Source organism: Chiroxiphia lanceolata, chromosome 26 (genome assembly GCF_009829145.1).
Source record: "Chiroxiphia lanceolata isolate bChiLan1 chromosome 26, bChiLan1.pri, whole genome shotgun sequence".
NCBI classification, from domain to species: domain Eukaryota; kingdom Metazoa; phylum Chordata; class Aves; order Passeriformes; family Pipridae; genus Chiroxiphia; species Chiroxiphia lanceolata.
In genome coordinates, this window is record NC_045662.1 from 2,446,291 (window position 1) to 2,468,907 (window position 22,617).

The following is a 22,617-nucleotide window of genomic DNA, read 5'->3' on the forward strand; positions in this document are numbered from 1 at the left end:
GCAGATGCAATTCTCCCAGGGAAACAGCAAATAGTGGAAGATAATTCAGTGTCAAGGCACTATTTGAGCAACAAATACAAACCAACCCGACCTGAAATTGGTATTTGGCAGCCCAGGGAAGGGGTGGACTCTGCAAATGGGGTCTCTGGGGGAGATGGGGAGAAGGCAGGGGGGTGTTGCTGCTCTTTTACGACTGAAGGGATTCAGTTCACTTTAAAGGTCATCTCATTCCAACCCCTGCCAGGGCCTTGTTCTCAAAAGGACAGAATTTACAGGCATTTCTTCAAACCCTGCCCTCAAATCCAACAATACCTGCAGCAATAACGGTTTCAAGCTGAGAGGGCAGGGTTAGATGGGATATTGGGAAGGAATCCTGCCCTGGGAGGGTGGGGAGGCCCTGGCACAGGGTGCCCAGAGAAGCTGTGGCTGCCCCTGGATCCCTGGAAGTGTCCAAGGCCAGGTTGGATGGGGCTTGGAGCAACCTGGGCTGGTGGAAGGTGTCCCTGCCCAGGGCAGGGGGTGGAATGGATGGTCTCTAAGGTCTCTTCCAACCCAAACCAGTCTGGGATTCTGTGATTCCATGCAAGTTCCACTGAAGTTTGTAACTAATAATATATTTGCTGCTGTTTTATATTCTCTGAGAAGAAAAAGAGCAGAGCTAGTATTATATAATGGCATTTTAATTCCCTATTAATATTTAAACAGACCTTATAAACCATGCATGTGGTCTGAGTAACACGAGATTTCACGTTTCATTTCAGGGGTGACGGAAACAAAACGGGACGTTCTTTGTGTCCACGAAATGCAAACTTCCCTAAGAAATCTGTGCTCCTTCCAAAACCTGCATGCCCAACTCCAACACCAAGGGTCTCCCTTCCTCAGCACAGTTCCCCTTCCCATTCCCAGGCACTGTTTTGCCCTGCTGGCTGCCCGGGCAAACAGCAGTGCCCTTCACAGCTGATGAGGGATTAATGTCAGAAAATTGCATATATAAAATAATATATAAATTTGCATACATAAAATATATGAAATAATAAATAATATAAAATAATAAAATAATAAAAAATAATAAAATAATATAAAATGATAATATGTAATAAATAGCATATAATATATACATATACAATAATATAAAGTAATAAAATAATAGTAAAATATCAAAATAATAAAATAAACTATTAAATTACATCTACAGAATAATATATAAATTTGTATATAAAATATATAAAATAATAAATGTATAATAATAATATAACATAAAATAATAATATATAATAAATAGTATATATTATATACATATACAATAATATAAAGTAATAAAATAATATTAAAATATCAAAATAATAAAATAATAAAAATATTAAATTACATAGATAGAATAATACATAAATCTGTATATAAAATATATCGAATAATAAATAATGTATAATAATATAATATAAAGTAATAATATATAATAAATAGTATGTAATAAATAAATATATAATCATATAAAATAATAAAATTATATTAAAATATTAAAATATTGAGATAATAAAAATATAAAATTGCATATATAAAATAATGTCTGTACTCCGTGTGGTAACTCAGCACTGCCCACCAGATATGCTCCCACACCTGAGTTTTTAAAAAATATCACATATAACCCCTGAATCTCAGAGATTTACTGAGACCCACATCTGCTCTGCCAAATCCCACTCTGGCACTTACAGGAGCCTGCAGTGTTGTTCTTTGTTGGTTTTTTTTTTACCAAAAAAAAAAAAAGTGGTTTTAACTGTTTTTAAAGTGTTTTTAACTGTTTTTTTTTTTTTAACTGAAGGTACATTATGTGACAAAGTTCAAGATGAGATTAATCATGGAATCACAGAATGGTTTGGTGGGAAGGGACCTTAAAACCCATCCAGTGCCACTCCCTGCCATGGGCAAGGACACCTTCCACCAGCCCAGGTTGCTCCAACCTGGCTTTGGACACTTCCAGGGATCCAGGGGCAGCCACAGCTTCTCTGGGCACCCTGTGCCAGGGCCTCCCCACCCTCCCAGGGAAGAGTTTGTGTTGTAAGAGCTGCTCCCAGTTGTAACCTGCTCGCTGACAGCAGGGACACGTTACGTTCAGTGACTGCTCTTTGTGAGCTGCTGTGAGAAAGAACATTTTTGTGCTGTTTTGGAAGATATTCTGGGAGAATCTTAAAGAGAAAAAAAAACATAATAAAAAAGAAAAAAGCTGCCACGCTTTGGTTCCCAAGAACAGACTGTTTGTATACAAATTCAACCGCATTTGAAAAAAAAATGAGGCAAGAAAAATAAGACAAGAAGAGCCTGTTTCAGCAAAGCTGTGATTTCGTGATTACCTTAAAATGTGGAATACCATGGAATGCCACCAAAAGAAAGGCAGCTTTCTGCCCAGCCACACTTTGCCTCCACCTGACGACCTTGAGGTTATAAATGAATATACCAATTTTCTGGAGGGTTCATTTGCAGTTGGATTAGTCAGCTGATCTGGTTTATCAAGTGGTTATCCCATGTGTGGAGCTGGAGCAAGGACATGGAATTGGCAGCTCAGGATTAACTCTTTGGGCAATGGCACATTTGCACATGGGCTTTAAATCAACCCTGAAGCTACACCTGGTTTCCCTTTCCCATCATTCAAGCACAAAGATAACGAGGTTAAACGGCCTGGGGAAAAACATCCATATAAATCCATTACCTAAACCCCATAATTTTCTGGTGCCACAAGCTTATAGGAGCCAATGTGAGGATTGGATGATAAAAGGTTAAGGTAAATCTTGAATTCTACTTGAACACTACCACGATTTATCCCGGGACATGAATTGTGTAAGCTGACACAGAAAGCAGCAAAAACTCCACCAAAAACAAAAAATCCAGAAGGAAAAGGTGTTCCTGAGCCTTGCTGGGTAGTTTTCTCTTCAAACAGTGTTTCCCTCTAAATGCATCAAGCAAGACAATAAACTCTGAAAGTCAATTAAACCAACACACGTGTATTTAAATTCACAGTGCCCAATCCACTCTGCTGGCTTTGGAAGGTGTTTGCACAACATTATTTAGGAGAAATTATCTTAAAGTAACCAGGCTGTGCAAGCAGAGCTTTCCAGGTTTTTCCCATCCCCTCTTTCCAGTCTGAAATGTAGGTTTTCAGCCTGAAATGCAGGGTTTCAGCCTGAAATGCAGGTTTTCAGCCCGTGCTGCACCCCCATGCTCGGGCTGTTTGTACTTCAGCATCTCTAAAATCTCATTTCTCCATCGCTTTCAGGTCTGTGACTGGCCAAAGTGGGATTAAAAAGGGAACCTAATCCAGTTATGCAACACAGCCTGGTTCACCAAGGGATGCTGATTTAACAGGCAGTATCCTGGGATATCTCTCAGTACCATCTCTGGACTTTCTGGAGCAGCATTCCTGCTGCCAGGCAGCGGGAGAATCCACAGAGACTCAGAATTCAAAGCCTGGATTTCTCCCCGTGTTTATACAGACACACATACCCCCCAGAATGTTTTACCCCAGAGGAGTCACACAGCAAGAAAAAAATATGGGGCAATAAAGGAAAGGGGAATAATTCCAGGCAAGCAGCTTTAATATTTTTAATCCCATCTCTTGTTTCTGTCCTGCTGTCACCAGCTTCAGGGGGACACTGGGTAGGCTGGGAAAAGACATCAATGAGGGAGGGCACAGCATCATTTTGGAATGTTTTAAACAGCAGACACGAATTTAAATTAAAATAATGCTGACTTGATGCCAAGACAAAAGATTTTCTTCATCAGCAAGTCCCAGGTGCTGTGAGGTGTGAGGACATCCCTGTACTGAGATGTGTGGGGCAAAGGCCACCACGAGAGATGGGACCCAGAGCCAACCTTGTGTAGACAGAAAGTCCCACCATTCTCTTAACTCCAAAGCTCTTAGGATCTTCAGAGAAGATCAGACACTTGATTTTACTTACAGTGAACCCTTTGAAATAGTAGAAATGGCTGTGATGCCCTGGCACTTCAAACCTGAGATATCTGCATTGGAAGGGCAGCAAAGAATCTTTTCTTTTTAAACATATTCTCCAATAATCTTTCAGTTGTACAATTTCGTAAGAGAGGGACCACAAACTGCTGAAGAGGGACCACAAACCACTGAAATAACCATTAAGCATCATCAGAACCACTTTTCCCCACAGGAATTTTCCATTTGGAAGCAATAAGTCAAACGAACAGACAATTTTTGTCACTCTTAACGACGACGACTCCAGAAAGGAGATTCCTCCTCGGATAAGGAGGACACAAGAAGGGCTTGTGCCACGTGCTGGGTCTGGCCCTGACCTAAAAAAGCCACAAACGTGGATTTCTTACCTGCTACTGAGTTTGGCCGTGGCATAAGGTAAAGAGGGATGGACTGCACCGACTGGGACAGGACGGTCTCCAGGTTCCTCTCGGGGATTTTGTTGAGGCTGTAGGTGGAGGCCGTCATGTTCTCGTCCACACGGTACAGGCAGGAGTCCATGCTGGATTTCTGGGACTGCCAAGGTTTCAGGTTTCCTCCAGATCCAAGCTCTTTACTGCTTTCCCCTCCATATTTAGTGCGTTCCACATTTTCGGAGTAACTTGTCAGAGTGGCTTGAAGGGGGGAGAGAGACGATAAACAAAGTGAGTAACAAAGCAGGAATGGCTGAACACACACTGCTCAATGCCAGAGCCAAGACTGAGCCCCATCAGACTTTCCACATCCACATAAATCAGAGATTATGGATTTTAGTTTAATGATACTGTTGCTGCTTACGACTTCTAAAAGAACATTTAAGCTCTAATGTTTTGGCTCATACTGTTAAAAGCCATTTGTAATTACAGAGAGTATTAAATATTCTGTGCAGCATTGTATTCAAATACACCGTTCCAGAAAGAGCAGGAATTACTAAGGAAGAAACATTACCAAGGCTCCTCGTGTCTTTGAATTTGCACTGCAGTTTTCACCTTTGCAGGGAGGTGCTGGCAGGAGTTTGTAACCCTGCAAGGTGTGACACTGAGAAGCCCCCACTGACCTGCCTGAACAACCAGCTCCAGGGATTAGTTTGGTTCAGAAGCTGAACCCCTTATCTCATTTGACTGACAGCAGGTTTTTATGAAGCTTTAACTGCAATCCACCCATTTTCCCTTCGATTATTTCATTTTACAGATGAGGAGCATTGCTACATCGACTTTCACACTGGGAAGTGGCAACACTATTGATCCACACCACCACCACCTTCTCCCTGGTGGTATTTTTTGTCTTCTGGATCCTGATGCAGTTTCCCAGCGGCTGTAACTCCCTTCGGGCTGTTGACTTTCATCTTTAGTCTCCCATATATTCATTCAAGGTCACAACCAGATCTCTGAGTCACTGACAGAAGGTCCCAACGCCCACATCAACTTATCTGAGTGTGTCAGAGAATCACAGAATGGTTTGGTGGGAAGGGACCATAAAGCTCATCCAGTTCCACCCCTTGCCATGGGCAGAGACACCTTCCACTGTCCCAGGTTGCTCCAAGCCCCGTCCAGCCTGGCCTTGGACACTTCCAGGGATCCAGGGGCAGCCACAGCTTCTCTGGGCAACCTGTGCCAGCCCCTCACATGGGGCTCTGCACAGTGCCCAGCTGGACTCTATCCCATGAGCTTCCGTGACCAAGGACTCATCTGCCTTAATTCCTCATGCTAAATGACATTATGACAGGAATTAGAATTTAAAATCACAAAATCATCATTAAAAAAAGTCGAGACCTGTAATTGCCGCCGTGCCCGTTCTTTATCCATCCAACAAACTCCACACAGTTCAGCCTTCACCCCTATTTCTATGGCTTTATTTCTCACTACTGAGTTTCTTGCCTCTGCAGTGCGATCTTTGCATTCCATCAAATGTTCCAAAATTTAGTTGTTTGCGACATATTTTGAAATGTAAAACCAACACATGCAACTGCTAAGGACTGGTATTTGTTTGTTGGCATTTAAACATAGGTTTGCTGTCAGGTAAACACATTTACCATTCAGGATAAGAAAATTAGATAAAAACAGAAAACAGATGTTCACAGACTTCTCTTGCTCCCTCAAATTGCTTAAGAAATATGTGTGAAATGGTTTTCTAGAAAAATCTCCATTTCAAAGTCTGGGTCTGCAGGGCAGGCAGACTATGTTGTCTATTTACAGGGGGAAAAAAAAATCCATTGATCCATTAAAATCCATTAATTTTAAAAGCCTATCTCGGTATGTGTCTAATTAATCTTTGTAGAAACAAATCAGCAGCTGCCATCAGTCATCTCCCAACACATCAAATTGAGGAAAAACAAAATAACTATGTGTCAAAATAAGTTTTCTCTAAATGAAGCAACAACAAAAAAAAAGGAGCTAATAAGTCCTGCTGGCCCCTTTTCTAATTGACAATTTGTGTTCATTTGAAACGTAATTTTCACTGGTTTACACTAAAGCTGTTTTATGTGCAAACTCGTCACTGAATCAGGTATTTAGGATTGTTCCCTGTGGATTAATTTACCTGCTGAACAGCCCTGGATGATCTAAGTGCTGCTACACAGGCTGAAGTGATGGTTCTGCACATTTAATCTCTTCCAGGAGCTTTGCTAAACCGAAATAATTTTGATTTTAGTTAAAAGGCAAAGGCAGCAGGTTAGTTCTGAGTCGGCAACGTGAACTGACATGCCGAGCACATCTTAGTGGGATAAAGCTATTCCACAGGGTGACCCCAGAGCTGCTCAGGCATCACCCCCTCAGAATGAAAAACTGAGAGAGCAACAGCTAATTTGAGAAAATTCACATTATCTGCCTCTACTGAGGTTGATGCAGTTTGATGTTCAGCAGGGGAAAGCTGGGAATGCCAAACTGGCAAATACAATGGAAGTGCAAAGATCTGGGCAGCCCTGAAAGGGTCTGGGAGTTGGACACAGTGATCACTGTAGGTTCCTTTCCACTAAAAATATTTTATTCTTATTCTCATTCCTATTCTATTCCATTCCACTCCATTCCAATCTAGTCTGAGGGGATGAGAGGAAACGGCCTCAAGTTGCACCAGGGAAGGTTTAGGTTGGATATCAGGGTGGTCAAGCCCTGGAACAGACTGCCCAGGGCATTAGTGGAGGCACCACCCCTGGAAAGTGTTCCAAATGTGTGGATGTGGCACCTGGGGACAGTGCAGGAGGGTTGGAATTAGCTGGTCTTTAAAGGTCCCTTCCAGCTCAAACCTCTGATAATTCTACGACTTTCAAACCCAAGGACACGTCACCAGCCAAAAGCTCAAAAAAATGCATCCTTTGACAGACACTGTGCTCTGAAGTGGGAAGAGATAAACTGATGACCTCCAATCCATCAAAGAGCAGAAATTTTTGCCTTGAGCCACCTGCTGAGAGGCAGATCCTTCAACCCCAATGTGCACCAACAGCTGAGGTTCTCCACAGCACCCAAGTAACAGCACAGGGATACAAATACAGACGTGTGTGCATAAATATCTGTGTATTTATAGACAGAGAGATGTGTCTCCAGCCTCTGCTGGCGCAGTCTCACACTGTGCAGTGTGAAAATAAGACAGAATTTGAAGCATCTAAACCATCTGAGTGCTGTAAAATACATTAATGGATGATCCCATGGGAAGCCCCTTGGGTGAGAGGGCACAGGCAGCGTGGTGCCCCTCTGCAATCCTGCCCTCAGCTTCCACAGAATCACCCTGTGCCCCAGAGGATCATCCAAACCCTCCTGGAGCTCTGGCAGCCTTGGGGCTGTGCCCACTGCCCTGGGGAGCCTGGTCAGTGCCCAACCACCCTCTGGGGGAAGAACCTTTTCCTGAGATCCAACCAACCCTGACACAGCTCCAGCCCTTCCCTGGGTGCTGTCCCTGGTCCCCCCAGAGTAGAGCTCAGTCCCTGCCCCTCCCCAGGAATTGGAAATACACTGAGATCTCCCCTCAGTCTCCTCCAGCTGAACACTCTAAGTGCCCTCAGTGTCCTCACATGGTTTCAAATCAAGGCCCTTCCCCATCTTCGTTGCCCCAGGATCTGCTGCATCTCTGGTCCCCAAGATCCCAACCCACCCTCTGCACAAGCTCCTGGGGGCACGTTTGAAGCCACTTGGGACCGAGATGTCAGGAGGGAACACACTCCAGAGATCCTGGAGTCATTTCCCACCTTGCTTTGAGCACTCAAGACTCACTCCTGCATTTCCTTGGCAGAGGACTTGCCTGTGTCAAACTTTCCTTTCCCAGTTCGTCTCGTTTCCCTCGGTGAAACATTTTGATTGGAACTTTTTGCAAATAACGTGGGTAAAATATTTTTATTTCTTTGGGGAAATACCAGAGCTGAACAGAAGCAGCAGCAGCCCCCCAAGACAGCACCTCAGTCACTGCAGACAGCACCACACTGCTCAGAGACTTTCATGTATTTACAGGCCACAGATATTATTTCTCATTTAGTTGCAAACTGGCCTAAGCCCCGGGGCAGGAGCCTTTCAACTGAACTTGTCTCCAGTCAAACGAGGGGATTTTTACCATCCCATCCAATTCTCCTCAAGGCAAAGACCACGCCTGGAAAACATCAACCTTTACCTTCCCCTTCCAGCTGGAACTGCAGGAGAAAAGTTTTCTGTGGGTCCCACCTGACGATGACCAACAGCTGCAACATTAATTATATGTAAAGATCCACAGTGTCTCGAGTAGGAAACAGGGATTTTGTTGCTTCAAAGAAGTAACTGCAGCAAAGCAACGAGCTTTAATATTCTGCCTTGCAAAGAGCTCCAAGCCCAGGCTGAATTAACCTCATTTCCCTTGACTCCAGCACCACGTCAGAGACGTCCCAGCCAACATGTGCGAGTTGGCAAGGAGTGAAATAAATTTTTTACCCTAATCTACACAAGCCTTCATAAACTCAGCCACGGAGGGATACACCTAAATATAGCCACGTCGGCCCAGAGCGCCCCGGCTGCCAAACAGACAAATTTGGCAGGCGGGAAGCATCAGTCCAAACCCTTCCCGAGGGAAGGAGGTCACACACAGCCCGTGCCCCAGCAACCCTGGAGCACCTTTAGAACATTAGTCTCTGCTGGACACCACCAGCCAGCGGGTTTATGGCATATCCATGCAGAAAAAAACCCCCAAAAAATGCTTAAGTCTGCCCTGCTCAAGGCTCGAGGTCAAAATCCACACGGCTCGTTGGGTGTTGGATTTATCTTTCGATGCAAATCTCAAATAAAAGAGAAAAAAAACCCCAAATTAAAATCCCTGGTTTAATTCCTATAAACAATCCTGTAAACAGACAGAGATTAAACAGGTGAAGCTGTTTCTGTGCCAAGCCTGGAGGTTTTATAAATCAAGGTGAGCACACAAAAGGTCTTGAAACATAATTGAAAACCACACTGACAGCAGCACCACGCTGACCCTAAAACAGTTCTGTCCTAAATCTGAGTCCCCTGCTGCACTGGCTGCCAAGTGGGATGAGGAATGGGATGAGGAATGGGATGAGGAATAGGATGAAGAATGGGATGAAGAATAGAATGAGGAATGGGATGAGGAATGGGATGAGGAATGGGATGAGGAATGGGATGAATGCCTTGCAGGGCTCAGACCTGCCTGCTCCTCAGGCCAGAAATGCCAGGTTTGGATAAAGCAGAACTTCAAAGGAGCCAGACCCTCCCACCATCTGAGCCTGAGTCCCTGCAAACACCATGAGACAGAACAGCTCAGCCCAGCTTCAGTTTACAGACTGCAGAAACAATGTAATGGATGCTGTTAAGCACAGTCCACTATTGTAACATCAAATAAATCTGTTAAAAAGGTCCCAAATCTAACACAGAGGTAACAATCTTAATGGCTGATTTATGAAAACATCATAAAAAGCCCCACCAGCTCCTAAGTGTTCTTATTTAAACACATCCCTCTCACAGAGCCACATCTGGAGAGACCTCCCTGTGACAGTGATGCACAAAAATTATGGACAACAGCTCATGGAACTGCAGGAGTGGCCATAACCACTGGCTCTTGTCCTTGCCCAGCCTGACCTTGGGAACTGAGCATCCTCCTCGAGGAGCCTTCTGAGCTTTTCACTTCAGCCTTTCTTTCAATTTTTCATTCTCCTTTTTTATCCATCTGCAGGCCTGGACCATAAACCAAAGCCAATCTCAGAGTTTACTCTCTGTTCTGTGCCACTTCCTTCTCCTTTTTTGCCTTCTCCTTTTTTTTTTTCCCCAGGAATGTAACCAACACCTGGATCTGATCCGTTACCTCGCCAGTATTTATGGGCCAGAGTTTGGTGCCAAACCAAATCCTTGATGCTTCTGTGGTTTAACTGGGAGAAGGCAGAACTGTTGTTTTGTGACTTCATGGTTTTGCTTTCTGCTTCATCTCTCCTTTTAATAAAACAAAGAAAGAGCTGAACTGGGATTCAGAGACGACGTCCTTTTGTACTTCGTGTGGTTGGGATTCTGTGACCCCACTGATTTTGCTCAAGAGCTGATGGGACACCTGATAAATCACCTCCCTTTTCACCTCCTGAACCATCACCTGCAATATGCAGGTGCATTAGTGAACAGAAGCTCACTAGTCATCAGGATGAGACATTTTTCAGGGAGCTCCTCTCCGGGGAACAAGCCCAAATGGGAGCTGGCTAGATTTAAAAAAAGATCTGTAATTCTCAGAAATCTTATTCATTATTAACAGAGCATTTCATAATACTGATGAGAATGTCAGAATTCAAATGCTTTAACTGTAAGATCACAAAAATATTTAACCTGAGTTAAATTTATCTTGATGTGCCTTTGGAGCTGCTCTTTGTTCCTTTCTCAAAGCAGTTAAAGTTGCAAACAAATCCATCTTGTTTTAATGTCAGCAGCATCTATTCTGCTTAGCAGGCACTTAGGTGAATTTATTAACAAACCTATTTTTAACCCACGAATACATAAATCTGTTGAAAGCGGCATCTTGATAAAAGCTCAGGAATCAAGAGGAAAAAACAGCAAAAAAAAAAGACTAAGAGGGAAAAGCTACATGCCAGGGACTCCCAGGAGGGGACAGGGTTCCTTTACATGTCATTTTTCATCGAATAAATCCACAAAATCCAAGTGAAGGCAACTGGTCCACACGGCATCAGAGCTGTGCACGTCAGCAGGGCAGGAGGATTTCCACAGCTCACTGCTTTCCCTCTAAGCTGCTTTTCCAACATACCTGTGTCCCTGTATCCAGCAGGGAACAGAGTGTAGATCATCATGTGAACAACAAGTGTGGTCCCATTTCACCGGGGGGGAGTGACAGCACTTCCATGGGAAGATGCCACACGGAAAACAGCCTTTCCTTTCCTTCCCTCGGGAGACTGCCGCTCGTGGCAGAAAGTGCTGCTTGGGTGAGCTTTGCAGAGTGGTAAGAAAGGTCTGCAGGTCTGTTCTGCAGGATTTTGGTAAGACTGGTGGAGATTTTCCCATGTTCTGCTGCATTCCAGCAGCAAAGCTCCCGAGCCCACGCCGGCAGGGCCCTGAGGTGCAAAGTTCCCCCGGAGCAGCACACGGTTCTCTGACCAGTTTTCTTTTCAGTAGCAGATTTTTGAACATTAACAGTTGGCTGCTCTTACACAGCGAGAGCCAAAAAATCCTGGAAGCTGTTCAGGGGTTACAGCCAGGTCAGGATTTTCACCAGCCAGCCTGTTTTACATGGAGAGGATTCTGTGGCATCCAAGAGAAAGGGCTGACTTGCTCCTGCCTCTCCTCCTGGCTCCCCTCCTGCCCCCTTCCCCGCTGCTTTTCTTTTATAAATAAAAAATATCTGAATGTAAAGATCTGGATTTTGTAACTTTTTTTTCAGACTGAGCTTCCCTTTACTGTGGAGGATCAAAAATTTCAAAGTAAGTCTGTCCTAACCCAAGTGATGCATTCATTAAAGCCATGAAATAGTCCCTGCACTGTGCAGATCAGAGGCAGGACACACTTGTTCTCTAATAACTGAAATTATGTAAGAGGTGACATAGAAATGGACAGGAATAACTCCAAGAGGACAAGTCATCAGAGAAAAACTGACTGGTTAAAACTTAGTCTTTACTAAATCCAGATTACAACATCCAAACTCTGTCCACCTTGGTGGATAGTTAAGCTCTTAATACAGTTAATTTGGGGTCTGAAGAGCCATACACTGAATTAACTTTTACAAACTAATGCTGTATCTAGCAATAGACACATGTAAAGTGAGTTTAACATGTACAGAATTTCTTGGGATGGCCCCCAGGGTGACTCCTGGGGTTGGTCCTATGCAGAGCCAGCAGCTGGACTTGATGATCCTTGTGGGTCCCTCCCAACTCAGGGAATTCTATGACTCTAAAAACATTTCACACAGAGAGAAGCAATTATGCCTAATGGTGTAAGGATGGACTTCCTGCCTTGATTAGCTGCTTTCTGTCCTTTGACAACTCTCAAATGTTTTGCAAATAGCACATTCACCTTCTGGGACATGTTAACAGCCTCAGTGGTTTTAAAACATGGAATCTGGTGGTGATTCAGCACTGTGAGATTTGGGGGTGATGCTCGTGGCAGCTCAGGACTGACAGGTGGCAAAGATCATGACAATGCCCCCAAAGCCATATCTTTTATCAAAATGAGTAAGAAATGCATTGGAGCTGCCTCTCACCAAAATACACCTTCCTGGAGCCAATGGCTAATAGTTGAAATCCCTGATCTGGGAGAAACAGGAGGGACCATGACTCAGGAAACACAAAACACCAAAAGAAATAGCTGCTCTTCTTCTACACAGAAAATTGGCACAAAGCCACCAGTAGTCTGGACAAGGAAATCTCCAACAGATTGGAGGTACCACGTGAAGCTGCTCCAACCAAAACCCCTTCACCACAGTCATCCTCCCAGAGAACATGGGAAAGGGAGAGACACATGAGATCTGTACCCAACAAATGAGGAATGAACCTGAATGACCCCAGACCCTCCAGAAGCCATGGAGCTGATGTGCTCCCAAATGGAAGAGCAGAGCATGAGGTGGGTTTTGCTTCCCACAGGTGGACAATTTGTCTCCTCCGCAGCGCAAACAATTCCAGGGAATTGCTGTCATGCAGGGAGCACCTTTCACACCTGTGCACACCCAATTCCCATCCCAGTGGGAGGGTAATGGCCAAACTGCACCCACCTCCCACAGGGAACAGCCTCCCCTGAGCTGACACCTGCAGGACACAGTGGGGGGTGCACAAAATCAGGTTTTGTGGAAAAGCTCCCGATTTTTTCGCTGCTGGAAAGCCTGGCTGGAGAAGACCATTTTCCACCCAATTTGTTACAGCTGTTCAGCTTCTGTCAAACGCCAGGATAAGGTGTTGAAAATGTTATTGTCAAAATAAAGGGAGAAAGGAAACAAGGGAGGAAAGAAGCCCTTGTCTTCCTTTGAGTGCAAACACTGGCAGAGGAAAGCCTTGCTTTCTGACAGCCTTGAAAAGTGCTTCCCCTACTGCACATCAGCTCATTTTTACACAACTTTTCCATCTGGGATGCATTAACACAGCCTTTGGGATAAGCCACCTTCTATTATTTCCAAAGTTTCCATGGGAAAATCTAAGTTCCCCACAGGAGAACCTCTAAGAGCGAATCTTCCTCGTGAAAGGCGAAACAAAATGTATCAGATTTAAAAATTAATTCCTACAGACCTACTGAAGAGAGGGCAGGGCTGGGAGTCAGAGCAAAAGGATTCAACAGCTCGCCGTGTCAGCAACTGGGATGGTGCTGATGCTTTTCTGCCACCCAGGTGAAGCACAAAGGCCACCCAGAAGCCCCTCTGGCTTTCACATGGACAAGCAAGTCCAGATGAAACCAAACTGCAGCACTCAGTGGTTTCACTGCCTCAGGATGGCACCTGCCAACCCCCCTCGAGGCCGGTCCAGCCCAACACCAACACGCAGCACCCACAGACCTCGTCAGGAAGAGCAGCTGGAAAAGCAGAGAACACACTTCCTTTTTTTTGCCAGTTCTGTTGCTCCACTTGAGGCTTTGCTCAGGTCTCAGACCCAAGTGACAGCTGAGCCAGAGGCTGGACCCAGCTGGGCTCCAACACCCACATCTACTCACCGTGGTGCTCCAGCCCAGCCCGGCTTTGCGGGGCAGCTGCGGGAGAAGGTGCAGCTCTGACGGTGGGACACGGTGAGCAGAGAACTGAGGGGGTGGGATCCTGCAGTGACTCTTCCCAGGATTCATTAACCTACTTTGGCAGCAGCTCAGAATAGCTCACCCATTTGCATTTTAAGATCACGCAGGCAGAAGTGCTGCAAGGGTTGCTGTGGCATCCAGGAGCTGAACTGAGCCCAGATTTCCTGATCAGCCAAGCAAAATATTAATCACTAGTGCAACAAACCTCCCAAAATTATCAACCTGCCTTTCTTCTTCTTTTTTTAAACACTACATAAACTGCTGGCAAAGTAAAATTTTCTTAAGCTGGAGAAACACTCAACATACAACACACGGCAAGGACAACCAAGCGAGGACCATCCTGCCTGGTGTCACATAGACATCAATGTTCTCCCATTGTGCCTTTCCAGTTATTGAACAGAAATGAATCTGTGCAGGTTATTTTCTCCAGATTCCTTACACTTACAACCTACAGATCACCCAAGGGAAAAACCTGCTAGAGCACCTGGTTATTTGTGCTGATTTAACCCAGCTCTGTCCAAGGCATCCTCTTTCAACACATAAATAAGATCTAAAAGTAAATTAATTGATGCAAAGTTATCAACCTCCTACCTCCCAGTTTTCACCAACTGCTATGCAGGGGTCCAGTTCACCTTGGTCACTGCAGTTATAATTTGAATAATGCAAACCCACCCCCCTAATTAGCAAATACAGGAGTATTACCTAAATAATATCTATTAGTTAACAAGAGTGCTGCATCCAGCTCTGGGGTCCCAGCATAGGAAGGATGTGGATCTGCTGGAGTGTGTCCAGAGGAGGCCATGGAGATGCCGAGGGGGCTGGAGCTCCTCTGCTCTGGAGACAGGCTGGGAGAGCTGGGATTGTTTGGCTGGAGAAAGGAAGGCTCCAGGGAGACCTTAAAGCTCTTTCCAGGGCCTAAAGGGGCTCCAGGAGAGCTGGAGAAGGACTTGGGACAAGGGCCTGGAGGGACAGGACAAGAGGGAATGGCTTCCCACTGACAGACAGCAGGGTTAGATGGGATACTGGGGAGAAACTGTTCTCTGTGAGGGTGGTGAGGGGCTGGAATGGATTTCCCAGAGAAGCTGTGGCTGCTCCATCCCTGGAAGTGTCCAAGGCCAGGCTGGATGGGGCTTGGAGCAACCTGGGCTAGCGGAAGTTTAGAAGGTTCTGTGGAAGCCCCTGGAACTGAACGATCTTGAAGATCCCCCCCAAACCCAAACCCTCCTGGGATTCCAAACCCAAACCCTCCTGGGATTCCAAACCCAAACCCTCCTGGGATTCCACGGCTGCAACCCAACCCCATCAGCCCATCCCAGCCCCTCCCGTGGGGCCGAGCGGCGCACGGGGAGGGCTCGGGCCCGGCACTCACCGATGATGCCGCTGTCCCGGCTCTCCAGGGTGGAGGTGGGGCTGGTGACGGCTCCGTAGGTGCAGTCCTTGGCCGTGACACTGGTGCTGACGGGAGGGAGGGTGGAGCAGGGGCTGCTGGCGGGCGGCGAGGCCGTGCTGCTGGTCAGGGTGGAGCAGGGGCTGATGCGCTGCGTCACCGCCGAGCTCTGCAAGGGAGGGGACACGTCACTCCCACAGCCAGGCGCTGTCAGGGGTCCTTCACGGCTCACACTGGGCTTGCTTCGGGTGGGGAAGGCAAAAAGTGCTTTATTGTCCAAAATGGGGCCACCCCCCACCTGTGGCAAACAGACACTGGGCTCGTTTTCTCCTTCAGAGATCCCAACTTCCACGTTCAACAAGAACTACAGAAAACATGAACAGTGGGATTTACCACTTGATTCCATACTTGATCAGGAATTTTTTAATCCAAAGTTTTTAAAAAAAAAAGGCAAAATCTATACTAGAGAGCTACATTCTGAGCCTCTGTTGGAAGAGGAGATCTCTGGGCAGGAAGCACACAGTGGGATCTCACCTTTATTTACAACAAGAAAGATCATACCCAGGAAATCCCACAAAGACCCCTGGGCCGTTTCCACCTGCTCAGAACCCTCCGTGGGGCTGCAGGTTTTATTGTGCTCTAAGATTTTTCCTCCATTCAAGGAAAACAACAGTGGTTTTACACAGCCAGGCACGGAGGGGGGTCCTTCAGAACTCACACTTGAGGATTTGCTTCGTGTGGGGAAGGCAAAAAGTGCTTTACTGTTCAAAATGGGGCCACCTCCCACCTGTGGCAAACAGATACTGGGCTCGTTTTCTCCTTCAGAGATCCCAACTTCCACGTTCAACAGGAACCATGGAAAACATAAACTGTGGGATTTACCACAAGCTTGATTCCACACCTGATCAGGAATTTTTTAATCCAAAGTTTTTTTTAAAAAAAGGCAAAATCCATGCTAGAGAGCTACATTCTGAGCCTCTGTTGGAAGAGGAGATCTCTGGGCGGGAAGCACACGGTGGGATCTCACCTTTAAAAGACCATACCCAGGAAATCCTACAAAGACCTCTGGGCTGCTTCCATCTGCTCAGAACCCTCCATGGGGCTGCAAGTTTTATTGTGCTTTAAGACTTTTCCTCCATTCGAGGAAAACAACAGAGGTTTTACATCCTTGCAGAGACAAAGCCTGAGACCCCTTTTCTAGATAAAAGACTGCCCTTCCCTGCCCAGACTCGCTTTTGCCACCAGATAAAGTTTAAGATAAAAAGCTCGTAATAAGGAAAATGTTGCTCTTTCAGTGATGAAATTTCCCCTTGTATCCAACCTGAACCTCCCCTGGCTCAGCTGGAGGCTGTTTCCCCTTACCCTGTCCCTTGTTCCCTGGGAGAAGAGGCCGACCCCGATGGATACCAGAGGGAGATTACAAATTGTTAAAGGCAGAACAAACCAAAAAAACGCAGGAGCATAAAGAAGATGCTGTTTTAAAAGTTGTTTTGGAAAGACCCTATAGATACTGTGTGCAAGGAACCTGGAGGAGTTTCTCCACCTGACTGATTTATTAAGAAAATAAAATCATTCTTGAATTCAGTTTAAGACAAAGCCCTTGTTTCAACCACAGGTTACCAGATACAGAAGTAAGCATTAAAAAACAGGGCTCTGAGCATGTGATCCTCCCTTAAATTTATCTTTTGGGTTCTGCAGAGGGAGGTGGCCCCTTGTCCCCCTTGCTCAGGGGACACTGCAGAGCATGGCCAGTTCTCCTGCAGTGCTGCTGTTGTTGGCTTGGTGGACAACACTTCACTCGTTGTTAAATGATCCTGGTCTCAAGGAAGGAGCAGCAGAGGTTCATTTCCCATTTGGAATTTTACTAAAAGAGATTTCTTTTATTCTGTGTGAATAAGATTTTTTTATTCTGTGTGAATAAGATTTCTTTTATTCTGTGTGAACACCTCCCTATTAATTGTATGGATTTGTATTCCCTTTTTTCGTGGCATTTGAACCCAAGGTGACCACATAGAGCATGTGCAAACTGCAGAAGGGGCTTGACACCTAATTTTATTTCCTCCTCGCTATTCCATATTTGAAGCTTAAAAAAACGTCCGGGATGGACTTTTGCAAGTAGAACACGGGAAAGATTTACTGTTTATTAAATTAGAAGGCAGCTACTGTGTGTAGCTACCAGGAAGAATCTCACTTTATCTAACAGGAGTTGTAAAAATCCTCACTCAGAGTGTGACCACCCTGGTGCCAGAGGCAACAGGAGCATCCCTGGCAGTGGGGGACGGGGCAGCCCCTCGGCCCAGGGAGAGGGGAATCGATGCCAACTCAATTACAGAATATCCCAAACATGGATCAGCACATCAGCAGGGCAGGGACGCAGTGCCAATGTCACAGCTCTGCCCGAGGGGTTGGGTGTTAACACAGAGGTCCCAGTGTGGTGGAAAACGAACCAGGTGGGGGTTTCCAGGAGAATTTATAATCCCTCCAGTATCCATCGGGGTCGGCCTCTTCTCCCAGGGAACAAGGGACAGGATGAGGGGAAACGGCCTCAAGCTGAGCCAGGGGAGGGTCAGGTTGGATATTAGGGAAAACTTCATCACTGAAGGAGTGGTCAGGCATTGGAAGGGGCTGCTCAGTGCAGGAACAATTCCACCCTTGGAATTATTCAAACAACAAGCAGATGTGGCACTCTGTGACAGGGTCTAGTGGCATGGTGGGATTCAGTCAAAGGTTGGACTTGATCATCTTGGAGGTCTTTTCCAGGCTTAATGATCCTGTGATTCTAAAACCCCCCAGAACAGGATGGCTGCCAACACACCATCACCCCTCCAACCCCTCGGGAGAGGCAAACCAGCGCTCTGCCCTCCCCATCCCATCTGCAGAGCCACTGCTGGATCCTACTTATTGTTATTTTCCATTCTTTCACGTTCTTGGCACCTACCAACACCCTTCCTTTTCCTTCCAGCAGCTGCAGGCAAGCCGAGTGCTCTGGGAATTCTGGCTCCCTGCATGTTCTGCTTTCACACATTTGTTACATCACCCATCACGAGCCTTCTCTCCCCACAAACCTTCTCCATCTCCTCACACTGCAATCTCCTCAGATGTCTGAACACCCTCCTGATTTTTCTAAATCTGCTTTTAATTCTGCAGCATTATCTCTGTTCATTCTAGTGGCCAAATTAAAAGCTACTCGCGTGTCAGTATTCAGTGCAAATATTGCAGTGGTTTTTTTCCCTTTAAAACTGCTGGGGTTCATTACTATTCTTAATCTCACCTGACACAGGGCTCTTTTTGGCTCGCTGCTCTGGGCCACACAGATGCTTTCACTGAGCTACCCAGCACAGTGGGACTCCCTTCTGATGCATCACAGCTGATGAGCCTCCCTCAGCACCTGAGCTATTAAATCAGCTTTTCCCAATATTTTCTTGAACTCACTGATAGTCCAATGAACTGCATCAAGCTTAAGGCAACATGATTTGGGAGGTTTGGAGAAGGAAGGCCAAGGGCACCCCAGGCTGTGCTGGCAGGTGGAAGGGGGTGATGCTTCTCCTTGCTCAGCTCTGCTGGGACCACACTTGGAAGCTGCACCCAGGCCTGGGCTCCCCAGTACAAGAGGACACTGGACCTCAGGGCTGCCTGAAGGACTGGAGCATCTGACACAGGAGATACAGAGATAACCAAAACCCAACTGCTTTTTATAACAGAATCACAGAATCACGGAGTGGTTTGGATTGGAAGGGACCTTAAAGCCCATCCAGTGCCACCCCCTGCCATGGGCAGGGACACCTTCCACCAGCCCAGGTTGCTCCAAGCCCCGTCCAACCTGGCCTTGGACACTTCCAGGGATCCAGAGGCAGCCACAGCTTCTCTGGGCAACCTGTGCCAGGGCCTCCCCACCCTCACAGCCAGGAATTCCTTCCCAACATCCAATCTAAACCTACTCTCTGTCAGCTTGAAACCATTCCCCCTTGTCCTGTCTCTCCAGTTCCTCATGAAGAGTCCCTCTCTGGCTTCCCTGTAGCCCCTTCAGACTGGAAGGTGCTGTGAGGTCTCCACACAACCTTCTCTTCTCCAGACTGAACAGCCCCATTTTTCCAGCCTGGCTTCAGTTCCCCTTATCAACTTTGTGGCCTCCTCTGGAATTGCTCCCAAGTTCCATGTCCTTCTTATGTTGGGGCACCAGAACTGTGCTTGGTATTCCAGGTGGGGAATAATCCAAGCCAACCTTGGTATTCCAGGTGGGGAATAATCCAAGCCAATCTGAGCTGACCTTGCCTCAAGAAGGAAGGTTGGATTAGATGATCTCCAGAAGTGCCTTCCAAACTCAAACTACAGCATCCATCAGCTCACATGTGGGACCTTCCAGAACATGAAGCATTATGGCTGTTAAAAATTCCTTAGGGTGAAGCTTTTCTGTGTCTTTGTTTTAACTGTCATTTTAAACAAATCCCCACTGAAACTTATCTCGGTACAAAATAACATCCACTAACTTTAAATCACAGAAAACACTGCACTTTAAAGCAAATTAAAATTCAGTGCAAGTATGGTACACTCATCTTCCCTCCAGCTGATAACACTATTGTTTCATGAAATGCCAGAAGTGATATAAGTTCCTTTATTTGCAGTGTTATCAATGCAGCTCCTGAAGAACAAGCTCCTTGCAACTGGAAATAATAAAATAACATGGTATATCACTTGGCATTGATTGACATGTTTTATTTTTGTATTGATATAGAAAAATGTTCCTCCGTGTGAGTTTTAAATATAAATTTCCATTGACAGAACATTCTGTATTATTATTGCTGCTGTTTCATCTGTCACATTTTCACTAAGCTTTGAAAAATTACCCTGTTCTGCCAGAGCTTTTTGGTGTCCTCTGTGCTGCTCTGGCAGCCAGTGCAGTTAGAAAGAGTTTCCCAAAAAGTAGGAGAGAAAGAATTTAATCTTCAGCATTTGGGATCTCTCAATAACGAAATCACCATTAAGAGACAGCACAGAAAACATACCACATAATTGCAATCTGGATTAGAGAATATATCCTTGGACATATTCAAAATAAGGCAACTGGAGGAAAAGCAACACAAGAGATGAACAGATTGGGGCTGTTTCAGTGCAAACATCTCCATCCCTTCCCTTCCCTTCAGCTCAAGGACTGGTGAGATGGCAAACAATTATTGCCTGAGAAGGCAAAGCATGGCTGGAATAACAAGCAGCAGTTTTTGCTCCAAAATCGTTTTCTTTGCCCAGCCCATGCAAATTAACACATTAAAACCCACCCAATTGTTCTCGGTTTTAAATTCAAGTGCAAACTACCGGTCAAAGTCTCAATCAGATTTTAATTAATCAGTGAGTAATGGGAGAATTAATCTTTGCAAATCCCACGAATGTCTCACTGTGTGATTTTCAACACGACTTGACGTAGGGTAGCGGAAGAAATTGAATCTGGGAAGGAGAGTTGGGAGAGGTTTTCCCAAGATTTGCAGCAATTCAGAAGCAACTTCAGCTTGGGCAGGATTTGTGTCCTGGGACAGCCAGTGGGAGACGGCAGAGTCAGAGGAGGGCCCCAAAAATGTGGGATGGGTAGGGCTGAGGTACAGGAGAAGATGATGGAGAGGAGGAAGAGGCAAGATTGATGGAGAGGAGGAGGAGGAAGAACAGGGGGAGGAGTAGGAGGAGAGGCTGATGGAGAAGGTTCATTCAGCCTGGAGAAGGGACAACTCCACTGGATTTAGGGATAGCTGCAGCCTTCCACTGCCTGCAGGGGTTTGGAGAGAACACACAACCACACTCCTCTCAGAAGGGAAAAGGGAAAGGACAAGGAGCGACAGTCACGGGTTCGACTGAGGATATTTTCTGTTAGAAAAGTTCTTCCCAGTTGAAGTGGCTGACCCTGGGACAGGCTGCCCCAAGAGCCCACGTATTCTCCACCCCTGGAGATCTTCAACCCCTGCCTGGACACGCCCTGAGCACCAGGGTCCCTCCCTGCACCCAGCCCTGCCTGCCCATGGGATGGGATGACTCCTGAGGTCACTTCCAACCTTGAGCATTCCACGATTCTGGGCAAGTGCTGACAGCAGGAGATGTTCACAAAGAAAGGGAAAAATTAACTTGGTAATTGAGGAACCAGCCTCTCTTTATCTTCTCCAGCACATGAATAGCATTCAAAGGCCCTGGAAAACTTTTTCATGCAAAAATTAGCACACAGCCCAAGATACCAATCTATTTTAGAGGACAACTCTCTGCTGTTTCTCTTTAGATTTTTTCTTTTATTTATTCTCCAAAGACATCTTTGGCTTCAGAGAAAAGATGGGAATTTAATTTTTGTCAAAAGGCAACAACAAAAGGAACCATCTATAGTAGAAAGCTCTGCTTGGCTTTGAAGTATTCAGTTCAAATAGGTGCCTGTTAAAAGGACATTTTCTGGCCCAATGTATAGTAAAGTCCATTTCAAATCCATCACAACTTGCATTAAAAAATTGAATGAAAGTGTTAAAATGTGTGTGTTAAAGACAAAAACTTGACAAAACTACATTTCTTGGCTCTCAAGCAAACTTTAGCCCAGGAGATCAAAAACCTTTGTGTCAGTCAACCCAGCCTGGCCTTGGACACTTCCAGGGATCCAGGGGTAGCCACAGCTTCTCTGGGCAACCTGTGCCAGGGCCTCCCCACCCTCACAGGGAAGAGTTTCTTCCAATATCCCATCTAACCCTGCCCTGTGGCAGTGGGAAGCCATTCCCCCTTGTCCTGTCCCTCCATCCCTTGTCCCAAGTCCCTCTCCAGCTCTCCTGGAGCCCCTTTAGACCCTGGAAGGGGCTCTCAGGACTTCCTGGAGCTTTCCCTTCTCCAGGTGAATCCCCCCAGCTCTCCAGAGGGGCTCCAGCCCTCCAGGACCTCAGTGGCCTCCTCTGCACTTGCTCCAACAGCTCCATGTCCTTCCTGTGCTGAGGACAGGCTCTTCCTGGCTGCTACTTTTTACCAACTCTTTTTTTTAAGGAATTCAGGTCCTCTGAATTACACCTGTGCTAAATATCTGAGTGACCTGTGCAGAGCCACACAATGACTTATAACGAGAGAGAATTACAAGTGGTTGCTGAGTTTCA

General features: G+C 45.9%; 1 protein-coding gene across 9 annotated transcripts in view; it reads right to left on the bottom strand.

Annotated features, from left to right (window-relative positions):
- Positions 1-22,617, bottom strand: part of TANC2 (tetratricopeptide repeat, ankyrin repeat and coiled-coil containing 2) — a 237,981-nt gene that overhangs the window by 80,862 nt on the left and 134,502 nt on the right. For all 9 annotated transcript variants that reach the window (XR_004360907.1, XM_032711002.1, XM_032710999.1 and 6 more), the window contains 2 exons: positions 15,503-15,689; positions 4,345-4,608 (listed from right to left, as the gene is read on the bottom strand). Coding sequence is in view for 8 of the 9 variants with exons in the window: in XM_032711002.1 (XP_032566893.1) it covers positions 4,345-4,608; positions 15,503-15,689 (451 nt within the window). In the remaining variant the exon portion in view is untranslated. The remainder of the gene's footprint in view (positions 1-4,344; positions 4,609-15,502; positions 15,690-22,617) is intronic.